Source organism: Nannospalax galili, unplaced genomic scaffold (genome assembly GCF_000622305.1).
Source record: "Nannospalax galili isolate Female #2095 unplaced genomic scaffold, S.galili_v1.0 scaffold948, whole genome shotgun sequence".
NCBI lineage: Eukaryota > Metazoa > Chordata > Mammalia > Rodentia > Spalacidae > Nannospalax > Nannospalax galili.
The window spans coordinates 497,585-510,716 of NW_008358192.1; the positions used below are offsets into that span (position 1 = coordinate 497,585).

Sequence of the window (13,132 nt, forward strand, 5' to 3'; positions counted from 1 at the left end):
GGTCACGGTGCATGGAGCCCTGGCCTGGCCTGATGCTTAGCTAAAGTGGGGGGCGGCCCTGGCTGGGGGGGGAGAGGCTGAGGAAGGGGAGAGGCTGGGGGGGAGACTGAGGAGGGAGGAGGGGCTGAGGGAAGGAGAGAGGCTGAGGGGGGGAGAGGTTGAGGGGGAGGAGACACTCGAGGAAACTGAGCTGTACTCTCAGCTGCTCCAACTTCTCCCAGGGCGCCAGCAGGCGGCTTTTATAGGGAGCCGTCCGGCCCCGCCCTCCCTCTCCTCAGCCAATCACCGAGCTGGGTACGGAGGGGTGCTCCGGAAGCGTCCCGCCCCCTTCGAGTGATAGCTAGGGAGAGCCCGCTCCTAGTCCCCGAGCGCTCCCCACAACACAAGCCGGCGGCCTCTAGCCTGAGTTGACCGCAAGTCTGTCCCCTGGGCCTGGAGCTGCGACTCTCGGGGGCAAGCTGGATGACCGCGGCCCGGTGTAGGGGTTCGGGGTTCCCCGCGAGATGCGGCCCCCGAGGGGGTGGGGCGTGTCCGGTGACGTGGGCCGCACGGTCGCGTTACAATGCCTGACCTCATGGGCGGCTGAGGGAGGGACGGCGACCGCGCCGGAGCGGCTCAAAGTTTCCGAGCGGGGCGGGGTGGGGGGTGGGGTTCCCCGACTGCACAGTTTGGATGTTCCTGGAGCTCTTCGTCTCTGGGGCTCAGCGATCCTACCTCTTCCAAAGTGGAGCGAAGGCGGAGAGACGCCAGGTGAGCCAGAACGGCTCCAAGCCCGGGGCTGGCCACCGAGTGTCCCAGCACCTCCTCCTGAGTGCTGGCGACCCTGGTTGTGCTGAGTCCAAGGCATCCCTTGAGGGGACACCGGAATTGGTCTGGGCTCCTAGGATCAAGTGTGGGCTAGCAAGAGGAGCCTTTTTTTTTTTTTTTTTTTTAAAGACAGGGTCTCCCTGTAGCCCCAGCTGACCTGGAACTCACTATGTAGACCAGGCTGGCATCGAACTTACGAAGATCCGCCTGCCTCTGCCTCCCAAGTGCTGGGATTAAAGGCGTGTGTCGCCACGCCCGGCAGAAAGAACCTTTTTAAAACTTGTCATTGGCCCCAGAAAACCGAAGTTCTGTTCCGGAGAAGCCATGCGTGGTGGTGATACATGATCTCAGCACTAGGGAGGTTGAGGCACTGCGGCTACCTGGGGAGACTCTGCCTTAGAAATAAATAAGCTAGAAAAACTGTAGGGCTCCACTTCTCAGAAATCTTTTAGATCTTTATTATTTTTAAAATTATGTGTACTTGGGTCAGGCATGGTGGCGTACATCTTTAATTCCAGCACTGGGGAGGCAGAAGGCAGGTGGGTCTCTGTGAGTTCCAGGCCAGCCTGGTCTAGGTAATGAGTTCCAGGCCAGCTGTGGCTACACGGAGGAGACAATCTCAAAAAGACAAAAAAAAAAAAAGAAAAAAGTATTATGTGTACATGTGGGAGTGTGGGTTTGTGCACAGGAGTGCAGGTGCCCATGGAGGTGTCAGATACCTCTGGAGCTGGACTTGCAGGCAGTTCTGAACCATCTGATATGGGTGCTGGGAACCAAACTCAGGTCCTCTGCAAGAGCACTATAGCTCCTAACCTCTGAGCCATCCCTCCAGCATCTTCTCTCTCTTTCTCTCCTTTTCTTTGAATGTGATGACTGTTTTCCCTATCACCATGTTGGTGCAGTACCTGCAGAGGTCAGAAGAGGGCGTCAGGTCCCCTGGAATTGCAGTGCAGACAGTTGTGAGCCACCTGTGCTTGCTGGGAACTGGTCCTCTGCAAGAGCAGCAAATGTTCTGATCTGCTGAGCCATCTCTCCAGCTCCTCAGAAATCTTGATTGGGGCCAGCATGGTGGTCCAAGCCTCTAATCTCCTAGCATCTGGAAGTGGAGTCTGGGGGATTGCTTGAGCTATGTAGTGAGACCCCTGTAGACTTGTTTGGAGTCCTAGCAGCCATCTTTAGAGTGCTCTGAATCACTCTTCCATAGACTCTTTAATACATAAAATACAGCAAGCAAAGGAGCCAAGTCGGAGAGGAGGCTCGTGTCTAGAGCACAATAATCTGAGGATTCAGACAAGCATGGTCCCACAGGAAAGTGTATCACCTCTATAGGAACAGTACAGTCGGATTAGGTCCTGTGAGGAACTGAGAAGCTATATCCACTTCCCATCTTCCCTTTGACCAGCTGCCAACGTCGTCTACCGTTGTCACTTAAGCACTTGCCATGAAAGCCAGGTCTGGTTATATCTGCAAACTTGTGCTGGTAGCTACATCATTCACAAGGGCCAAGAGCTGGAAGAACCCAGGGTCCAGGGAGAGGTGAACGAGCAAAGAAAAGGTGGTGTGCACATAATGAACATGATGCAGTCTTAGAGATTCCAAAACATGAAACCTCGTGGATAAAAAAATCGAGGGTATTGTGCTTAGTGGAACAAGGCCAGCCACAAAAAGACAAGTCCTGTATTAGTCCACTTGTACAGAACTCCAAGAGAAGTCAAACTCAGCTTAGAAACCACAAAACCCTCCATTAATGCTGAAAAAGCACAGATGTGGTTAGAATACACCTCATTCACAGGGTCTGGTGGTGCAGGCCTAGAGGCAGTTGGATCTCAATGAGTTCAAGGCCAGCCTGGTCTACATAGTGAGTTTCAGAACAGCTGGGACTACAAGGAGACCCTGTCTCAAAAAGACCAAAAAAAAAAAAAATACACCTTATTTTCAAATACTTGGAATTTATTGCGGCAAAGGGTCCCCAGCTCTACCCCAACTTAGAAAACATAGCAAGACCCATTTTGAAAAGACTTCCTGCTACATAAGAGTCCCATTTTGGCGTGAACATAGGCAAAGGCTCATTGATTTCGACCTGTCCTTTGGGGCAAGGTTCAGACTGAATGGCGTAGTGTTTGGTAACAGAAAGTTGCCAGTGTCTGCACCCCCTCCCTTGTTGTCCTGCCATTTGACCAGCCTGTCCTGCCAGATAACAACTGCCCACTGGACTGGCAAAGCCAGGGCTCATCCTCAGACATACAGACTTAAACAAGGTGGAGTTGTGCTTTGAAATAAAACTACAGCAAAAACATCAGCACTTGCTTAGCATGCACAGCAAAGAGGTAAAACCCATAACCAACTCTAAAGATAAATGTAAAGACTAAAGACAGTAAAAGTTAACTGGGAGTAGGTATTTTATTTTACTTTTTGGTCTTTTTGAGACAGAGTCTCCCCATAGTCCCAGCTGGCCTGAAACTTGCTATGTAGACCAGGCTGGCCTTGAACTCACAGAGATCTGCCTGCTTCAGCCTCCTAAGTGCTGGGATTAAAGATGTGCGCCACCATGCCCGGCTTAGGAGTAGGTATTTTAACAGTGTTTTTTAATGTTTTTTCAGGGTGGCAAACTAGAATGTATAAACTGTTAGCATCAGATAGCTTTAAAGTTGTGACTTTCTAACGCATAAGTCTGTAGCTGGTTTCCTTTCTCTTGTCAGAAAGAAAACATGAAACCTTGGAATGTGTACGCCATCTTAAATAGTAAATATGAGAAAGCAACCTGAGTGTTGGCCCAGGACTGTACTCCTAGCAGTGGGAGGCTGAGGCAGGAGAATAGCTGTAAGTCTGAAGCCAGCCTGGCCTACATAGTGAGTCCCAATCTCCTGGGCTACAGAATGAGAGACCCTGTCTCTAAAATGAAAATTAAATTTTTTTTGTGTGTGTTTTGTTTTGTGTTACAGACAGTTGTTAGCTGCCATGTGGGTACTGGGGACCACAATGTACCCCTCGCTGGCCTGGAACTCAATATGTAGGCCAGGTTGACTTTAAACACACAAAGATCGGCTTGCCTCTGTCTCTTGTGTACTAAGATTAAAGGTGTATGCCACCTGCCTGGTCAAAAACCAGCAAAAGACAACCAACTGAAAGACTGCGGTGATAGCTCAGTGGGTAAAGTGCTTATCATGTAAAGATGAGGACCTGAGTTTGATCCACAACCCACATTTTAAAAAATATTTTATTTTTATGTGCATGAGTGTACTGCCTGCATGTATGTAAGTGCACCTGTGTCCTGCATTACCTATGAAGGTCAGAAGAGGCTGTTGGATTCCCCTGGAACTGGAGTTACAGACAGTTGTTAGCTCCCATGTGGGTGCTGGGAATCAAACTCTGGTCCTTTGCAAGAGCAGCCAGTGCTCTTAACCACTGAGCCATCTTTCCATCCCCCTACAACCCACATTTTTACAAAGGGTGTGGTGGCATGCCCTTGCAATCACAGTGCTGGGGCGACAGACTTCTGGGTTTGCTGGCCAACCAGCCTGACCTAACTGGCCAGTGAGAGAGACAGAGAGACCCTGTTTCAACAAAGTGTCTGGCACCCAATGAATGATACCTGCAGCCAGCTCCTCACCTCCACCAGTATATGCACACACCCTCACATGCTGAAACAAAACAAAAAACAAAAATCCCAACTGAAAAATAATTTTAGGCTCCATGTGCAGGACTTCCCCTGTCCTGCAAAGGCTAGTGAGTTGGGCATGCTTATCTTCATGTTTGTGTTTTTGTTATTGGTTTGGGGTTTTTTATTATTATTTTATTTTATGAGTGTATTGCCTGCCTGTGTATCCATGTCATGCAATGCCCTCAGAGGTCAGAAGAAGGCATCGGATTCCCCTGGAACTGGAGTTACAAACAGTTGTTAGCCACCACGTGGGTACTAGGAATTGAACCTGGCTCTGCTGCAAGAGCAGTCACTGCTCTTAACTGTTGAGCCATCTCTCCAGCCCATTTTTGTTTTTTAAATATTATTTTTATGTGCATGAGTGTATTGCCTGCATGTGTATAAGTGCATTGTCGTGCAGTGTCCTAGGAGGTCAGAAGAAGACATTGGATCACCATGTGGGTGCTGGGAACTGAACCCCGAGTCCTCTGTAAGAGCATGTACTGTGCTTGCAGAGGAAGAGTTCAGTTCCCAGCACCCATATTGGGTGGTTCACAACTGTTTTGTTTTTGGTTTTTTTTTGGTGGAGGGGGTCTTTTTGATATGGGGGTCTCCCTGTAGCCCCATCTGACCTAGAACTCACTATGTAGACCAGGCTGGCCTTGAACTCACAGAGATCCACCTGCCTCTGTCTCCCCAGTGCTAGGATCAAAGGCCTGTGCCACCATACTCAGCTACAACTGCTTTTAACTACAGCTCCAGGAGGAATCTAACACTTCTGAACTCTGAGGGCACCTACACTCATGCTCACATACACACACACATTCACAATGAAAAAATAATAAAAATAAATCTTTAAAAAAAAAGAGAAAACTGGGCTGGAGATGGCTTAGTGCTTAACAGCACTGGCTGCTTCTGCAGAGGACCTGGATTCAGTTGTCAGCACTCACATGGTAGCTAACAACCATTTATTTTTTTGTTTTTTTGGTCGTTTTGAGACAGGGTCTCCCTGTAGCCCCAGCTGGCCTGGGACTCACTATGTAGACCAGGCTGGCCTCGAACTCACAGAGATCCATCTGCCTCTGCCTCCCAAGTGGTGGGACTACAGGCGTGCGCCACCACGCCCAGCTGCTAACAACCATCTGTAACTCCAGTTACAGGAGATCTAATGCCCCCTCTCTGGCCTCCTCCAGCATTGTCTGACATGGTGCCCTTACAACACTCCACCATGTAAAATAAAATTTTAAAAAAAGAAAACTGACATGAATAAGTGGCTTTTTTTTTTTTTTGATCTTTTTGAGACAGGGTTTCCCTGTAGCCCCAGCTGGCCTGGGACTCACTATGTAGACCAGGCTGGCCTCGAACTCACAGAGATCCACCTGCCTCTGCCTCCCAAGTGCTGGGATTAAAGGTGTGCGCCACCACGCCCAGCGTTATGGCTAAGTTTTTTTGTTTTTTTTTTTAATTTTATGTGTATGCATGTATTGCCTGCATGTAGGTAAGTGCACCTGTGTCGTGAAATGCCCACGGAGGATAGAAGAGGCTGTCAGAGCCCCTGGAACTGGTGTTATGGACAGTTGTTAGCTGCCATGTGGGTGCTGGGATTCGATCCTGGGTCTTCTGCAAGAACAGTGTTCTTAACCACTGAGCCATCTCTCTAGCCCCAATGGCTAAGTTTTTAAAAAATATTTTATTATTTTTATTTTATGTGCATGTGTATTGCCTGCATGCATGTAAGTGTACCATGTCATGCAATGCCCATAGAGGACAGAAGAGGCTGTTGGATCTCCTGGAACTGGAGTTACAGTTACAGACAGTTGTTAGTTGCCATGTGGGTGCTGGGATTTGTACCCAGGTCCTCTGTAAGAGCAGCCAGTGCTCTTAACCGCTGAGCCATCTCTCCAGCCCCTAAATTTTATAATAAAATAATTCAACACCCTAAATAAAATACGGTTAAAGACTACTCTAACAAAATGGCCTCATTGTTTCTCCACAGGCCTTGGAAAACCATGACTGCCACTAGGGGAACAGCTATAGGCATCGACCTGGGCACCACCTACTCATGCGTGGGTGTGTTCCAGCATGGCAAGGTGGAGATCATTGCCAATGACCAGGGCAACCGCACGACCCCCAGCTATGTGGCCTTCACCGACACAGAGCGCCTGATTGGAGACGCGGCCAAGAACCAGGTAGCCATGAATCCCCAGAACACTGTTTTTGATGCCAAACGTCTGATTGGCAGGAAGTTTAACGATCCTGTTGTGCAGTCCGATATGAAACTTTGGCCATTTCAAGTGATCAATGAAGGAGGCAAGCCCAAGGTACTGGTGTCCTACAAAGGGGAGGAGAAAGCTTTCTACCCTGAGGAAATCTCTTCCATGGTGCTGACAAAGATGAAGGAGACTGCAGAGGCTTTTTTGGGCCACAATGTCACCAATGCTGTCATCACTGTGCCAGCCTATTTCAATGACTCTCAACGCCAGGCCACCAAGGACGCAGGTGTGATTGCCGGACTCAATGTGCTGAGAATCATCAATGAACCCACAGCTGCTGCCATCGCCTACGGGCTAGATAAAGGAGGTCACGGAGAGCGGCATGTCCTCATCTTTGATCTGGGTGGAGGCACATTTGATGTGTCCGTCCTGACCATAGACGATGGGATCTTTGAGGTCAAGGCCACTGCCGGTGACACACACCTGGGCGGGGAGGACTTCGACAACCGGCTGGTGAGCCACTTCGTGGAGGAGTTCAAGAGGAAGCACAAGAAGGACATCAGCCCCAACAAGCGAGCAGTGAGGCGACTGCGCACAGCCTGTGAGCGGGCCAAGAGGACACTGTCGTCCAGCACGCAGGCCAACCTGGAAATCGAGTCGCTGTTCGAGGGCATTGACTTCTACACATCCATCACCAGAGCCCTGTTCGAGGAGCTGTGTGCAGACCTGTTTAGAGGGACCCTGGAGCCTGTGGAAAACTCTCTTCGGGATGCCAAGATGGATAAGGCTAAAATTCACGACATTGTTCTAGTAGGCGGCTCCACGCGCATCCCTAAGGTGCAGAAACTCCTTCAGGACTACTTTAATGGCCGTGATCTCAACAAGAGCATCAACCCTGACGAGGCAGTAGCCTACGGAGCTGCAGTACAGGCAGCTATTTTGATGGGAGACGAGTCTGAAAAAGTACAGGATCTGCTTTTGCTGGACGTAGCTCCCCTGTCTCTAGGACTGGAGACGGCAGGGGGTGTGATGACTGTTCTGATCAAGCGCAATTCCACCATCCCCACCAAGCAGACACAGATCTTCACCACCTACTCAGACAACCAGCCTGGGGTGCTGATCCAAGTGTATGAGGGCGAGAGAGCCATGACCCGGGACAACAACCTGCTGGGCCGCTTTGACCTGACTGGAATACCCCCCGCACCCCGGGGCGTGCCGCAGATCGAGGTGACCTTTGACATCGACGCCAATGGGATTCTGAATGTCACAGCTGTGGACAAGAGCACAGGCAAGGCCAACAAGATCACCATCACCAACGACAAGGGCCGTCTGAGCAAGGAGGAGATTGAGCGCATGGTTTTGGACGCAGAGAAATACAAAGCTGAGGATGAGGGCCAGAGGGAAAAGACCGCTGCAAAGAACGCCTTAGAGTCCTGTGCCTTTAACATGAAGAGTGCTGTGTGCAACGAAGGCTTGAAGGGTAAGATAAGTGAGTCTGATCAGAAGAAAATACTGGACAAATGCAACGAGATCCTGTCCTGGCTGGAGGCCAACCAACTGGCCGAGAAAGATGAGTGTGACCATAAGAGAAGAGAATTGGAGAATATGTGTAACCCTATCATTACAAAACTCTACCAGGGAGGATGCACTGGGCCTACCTGTACACCGGGCTACACTCCCAGAAGGGCTGCCACGGGCCCTACCATTGAAGAAGTAGATTAACTCTGTCTGGAACCAGAGGGTGCTAGGGTGCCTCTAAGATGAATCTCATACCTTTCCTCTCCAAATACCATTATAATTCTTGAATCCCTTGGACTCGAGCTTAAGTTACCATCCTTTGGACTCTGATGGAGAAGTCTCCTCTGCCATCTTTCTGTTCTCTAATATCTTGTCTATGAACTTGAAATGGACCTTTAGGAAAACCAGGCCCCTCTTTGAACCATTTGATGATTTGAATGTCTGTTATTTATTAGACACCCCACCTTCCTTCCTGTCTGGATGGTTGTCAGTAAATTTGTTCCCAAAGGAAATCACTTTGGATATCTGTTTGTTTTGTTTGTTTTATTGAGACAGGGTCTCACTATGTAGCCCTGGGTCTCCTGGAACTCACTATGTAGACTAGGCTGGCCTTGAAGTCACAGAGAGCCACCTGCCTCTGCCTCCCAAGTGCTGGGTCTGAAGGTGTGTGCCATCACGCTCAGCCTGTTTCTTATTTTTTGAGTCAGGTTTTTTGTTTGTTTTTTTTTTTGGTCTTATTGAGACAGGGTCTCCCTGTAGCCCCAGCTGTCCTAGAACTCACTATGTAGACCAGGCTGGCCTTGAACTCAGAGATTTGCCTGTCTCTGCCTCCCAAGTGCTGGGGCTACAGGCATGTGCCACCATGCCCGGCAAGTCAGTTTTATAGGTCTGGCTGGTCTGTAATTTGCTATGTAGGCCAATTTGGCCTTGAACTTGTGGTGATCCCTCTGCCTCTGACACCTGAGTTCTGAGATGGCAGGTATTCATGTCCAGTGTGTTTTCTGTTGTTATTGTTGTTGGACAGGGTCTTACATAGTCCAGGCTAACGTCAACTCCCTGTGTAGCCAAGGATGACCCTAAACTCCTGATCTCTTTTGACAGGCCTGCAACATCATGCCTGGCTTACCTTCTGGTTCCTTTAAGCTATGAACGTCCTTGACAAGAAAGGAAAAGGAAGTTCCCAGAGTACATGTCCTCTCTAGTTTTGAGTTTATTGTTAATGATTAACCTGGTAAAGGCAAAGTATGCAGATTTTTGTAAGTTCAGTGTTTCAAACAATCTTGGTTTTTTGGTTTTCGTTTTGGTTGAGACAGGGTCTCCTGTAGTCTAGGCTGGCCTTGATCTTGTTTATGCTGCTGAGTGCTGGGATTACAGGAATGCGTGACTATAACTGCACAGTTGCAGAGCTGCCTAGAAATAGAATTTTCCATTCCTCAGGCACCTTGAGTCCAGATGGAGCAGTGACTAACTGTTACGGGCTAGTTCAGTAGCTATGGATTCTGCTGAACTCAGACACAAATCCTGCTTGATGTCTTCTGGGCACAGTAATATATACCTGTCATCTCAGTGGCTGGGGAGGTAAGGACAGAAGGGCCCCTGAGGCTTGTTGGCAAGTCGGTAAGATCCAGGTCCAGTGAGAGACCTGTCTCAGAAAAGGGCAACTTGAGGAAAATACCTAGTGTTGACCTGTGGCTTCCACAGGCATGTTTACATAGATGCTTGCACATGCCCCCCACCCAAGTCCTGGCTGCACTGTCTTAGCATCTTGGCATCACTGTAGAGAATTCCACTCTTTAATGAGCTGGCTCAAACCCTCCAAAGTTTAACCCCAGTGACCCACAGATGCTTTGCATCAATAGCCAGCCTCAACAGAAGACAACACGGTAAAAATTCATCGAAATAATGAGATGTTCCCCTATGCATCCAGATATGATCCCCACGTCCTATCAGATAACTTTCCTTTGAAGTTTTTGTTTTGTTTTGTTTGTCTTTTTTGAGACAGGGTCTCCTTGTAGCCCCAGCTGTCCTGGAACTCACTACGTAGACCAGGCTGGCCTCGAACCACAAAGATCTGCCTGCCTCTGCCTCCCAAGTGCTGGGATTAAAGGCGTGCACCACCACGCCTGGCTCCTTTGAAGTTTTATACACACACACACACACACACACACACACACACACACACACAGAGGAAACGCTTTCCCCACAGTGGTACCATGAACAGGAAACTCACCTCCTAAAGTTTTTGTAGTGTTTATTAAAGCCTCCATTTCCAACAGTCTGCCCTTTGGTAAACTTATTTACAGCCAGTGTCACCAGACTGTCAGCACTACCCCTAGTACCACCAAAGTCATATGTGAAGGTGAACTATTAGTGTTATTTCTACCCCTGAGGGAGTCTGTTTCAGGTTTTGGGGTTTTTTTTTTTTGGTCTTTTTTAGATAGGGTCTCCCTAGCTGGCCTGGATTCACTATGGAGACCAGGCTGGCCTCAAACTCACAGAGATCCACCTGCCTCTGTGTCCCCAGTGCTGGGATTAAAGGCGTGCACCACCAGCCCAGCTTTCTTTTTTTTAAATTTAATGTGTATGTGTGTATTGCCTGCATGTAGATAAGTGCACCTGGGGGGTGCAAAGCTCCCGGAGATCAGAGGAGGCGGTTGGATCCCCTGGGATTGGAGTTAGGGGCAGTTGTTACTGCCATGTGGGTGCTGGGATTCGAACCCGGGTCTTCTGCAAGAATAACCAGTATTCTTAACCACTGAGTAATGTCTCCAGCCCCCATTTCAGTTCTTTATAGAGTCCTAAATAAAACTTTAAAAATATGGCTGGGCTTGGTGGCACCTGCCGGCCTTTAATCCCAGTGCTCAGGAGGCAGAGGCAGGTGGATCTCTGTGAGTTCAAGGCCAGCCTGGTCTACATAGTGAGTTCCAGGTCAGGGAAACCCTGTCTCAAAAAGACCCCCCCCCCAAAAAAAAGAATATGAACATAGGCTGGAGAGAAGGCTCAGCGGTTAAGAGCAATGGCTGCTCTTACAGAGGACCCCAGTTCCATTTCCAGTCCCACATGTTGATTAACTCCAGTTCCAGGGAGCTGACACCCTCTCTGTCCTCTGTGGGCATTCAGGGCACGAGGTCACTTGCATGCAGGTAATACATACACATAAAAATAAAAATAATAATAAGAAAAAAAAATGGACACTGCAGCTGGGGCTGTAGCGATGACAGATTTACTTAAAAATGAATGGGTTCAATACCCAGAATCTCAAAAAAGGCTGCAGTTGAAATTTATTTTACTAGGAACCGTGTATAAAAATCAGGATTTTGTGTCCAGGCTCCCCTGCCTGATCTGTCTCCTACACACACACACGCTCACTCTCTCTCTCTCTCTCTCTCTCTTTTTTTTTTTCCTCCTTTTGCGACAGGGTCTTGCTGTGGTAGCTGAGGTTGGGCTCCAACTCAGGATTCTGCCTCAGCTCCCCCTAGGGCTGGGCTCACAGGCTGGCCGACTTCCTAACAATCCTCAACAGGAAGTGTGTATAGGGAAGAACAAAGCCGGCCAGGCCAGACACTAACTTCCGAAAGCTCCGCTGCCCGCCCGCGTATGCGCAGTGGGAGTCTGCTGCCGGAGGAAGTGGAAGACCGGAAGGCCAGCCCCCTCCCGGCCGCGGTCCTCTCCGCTCGGCCCCTTGGGCTCCCACAGAGTCGGCCGCGCGCTCCTGCTCCGGCGTCGTCCGAGGCTCTGTCCCTTCGCCTGCGTGATCCCGTCCTGCCCCACGCGCGGGCTCGCGCTCGGGCTCTCCCCCGGCACGGGTCCTCTCCTCCCGGGTCCGACCTGTAGTGCGAGGAGGCTGCACCATGGTTGGTAGCGTGACGTCAAAAGGGAGCGCCGCGGGCCGTTCGAACGCTGCGGACGCGGGCGGCTGTCCGGCGCCCCCTGCGCTGGGATCCCGCCCCGCTTTTCCGGCCTAGGCCCCGGCTCTTCCCTCAGGCCTTGGTACCTGTACCTGTGTCTGTTGAGACTCCCAGGCGCACATGGGTTTGGGGGAAGCCTCCCGCACACCCCGGGGCAAGGCAACGGCAGCGCGGGGACCGGAAGCTAGCCGTGCACCCCCGCGGGCACTATTCCCTGCGGGTTGGGGCGGCCTCCGGTCACTGCCCGGGAAGGGGTGGCCGGGGCCTGCGGAGGGGTCGGCCGGCCGGGCGGGCCTGGCTGCCTGTTCTGCTCCGGGAGCGGTCACACTCTTGTCTTACGGACCTCTGTTAACGCATTGTTGTGGGCTGTGGAGCTTTGAGAACTGCCCGATTGGGTGGAGACACAACACCGGCATTCGAAAGTACTGGTGTGGGGGCCCCTCCTTGCTGCCGGGTCCCTTTCCATGAGATGGTTTTCCCTCTTTCCCAATAGCTATTCTACTCCTTTTTCAAGTCCCTTGTGGGCAAGGATGTGGTCGTGGAACTCAAGAATGACCTGAGGTAGGTACCCGCTGAATTGAGTCTGGGGACGAAGGTTGTGCTCGGGGCCCCGGGACCTCTTTTTTTGGCAAGTATTTGAACGCTAGGCAAGGTGGAAAAATACGAAAGAAATAAATGACTTGTGCCTTAAGTGTAAAGCTTAGCGTAAGGATGTGTGGTGTGTTGGAAAATGACTGAGGGAGAGCAGTGTCCCAGGACAGACATCAGTCTTTTTTTTTCTGATTAAATTATGTGCCCCTTTGTTGCAACTTCTAGAAATTTAAGAATCTGTTACACAGGTAAAGATGTAGGCAGAGGTAGTAGTGCTCTGTGCTCCTTGAAGTGTACTAACTAAAGTTTGTCTTTTCCTACTTTGGGAAAAAAATATAAGATGTTTAAGCTGGGCAAGGTGGTGCATGCCTGTAGTCCCAGCACTTGGGAGGCAGAGGCAGCCTGATATCTGTGAGTTCAAGGCCAGCCTGGTCTACATAGTGAGTTTCAGGACA

General features: G+C 50.1%; 2 protein-coding genes across 2 annotated transcripts in view; both read left to right on the forward strand.

The window, feature by feature from the left end:
- The first annotated feature begins 346 nt into the window (after positions 1–346).
- Positions 347–8,693, forward strand: Hspa1l (heat shock protein family A (Hsp70) member 1 like). Its single transcript, XM_008821505.2, has 2 exons — positions 347–750; positions 6,444–8,693. Exon 2 carries the CDS (start codon positions 6,457–6,459, stop codon positions 8,380–8,382), a length of 1,926 nt encoding a protein of 641 aa, XP_008819727.1. The 5' UTR covers positions 347–750; positions 6,444–6,456; the 3' UTR covers positions 8,383–8,693.
- A 3,107-nt stretch (positions 8,694–11,800) lies between these two features.
- Positions 11,801–13,132, forward strand: part of Lsm2 (LSM2 homolog, U6 small nuclear RNA and mRNA degradation associated) — a 6,074-nt gene continuing 4,742 nt past the window's right edge. Inside the window, exons 1-2 of the mRNA XM_008821506.3 lie at positions 11,801–12,032; positions 12,580–12,647. Of these exons, the coding sequence (XP_008819728.1) occupies positions 12,030–12,032; positions 12,580–12,647 (71 nt within the window). The 5' untranslated portion in view covers positions 11,801–12,029. The remainder of the gene's footprint in view (positions 12,033–12,579; positions 12,648–13,132) is intronic.

Bases quoted from the DNA above. Each gene is read 5' to 3' on its own strand.
- Hspa1l (XM_008821505.2), top strand. From the start codon at position 6,457: ATGACTGCCACTAGGGGAACAGCTATAGGCATCGACCTGGGCACCACC.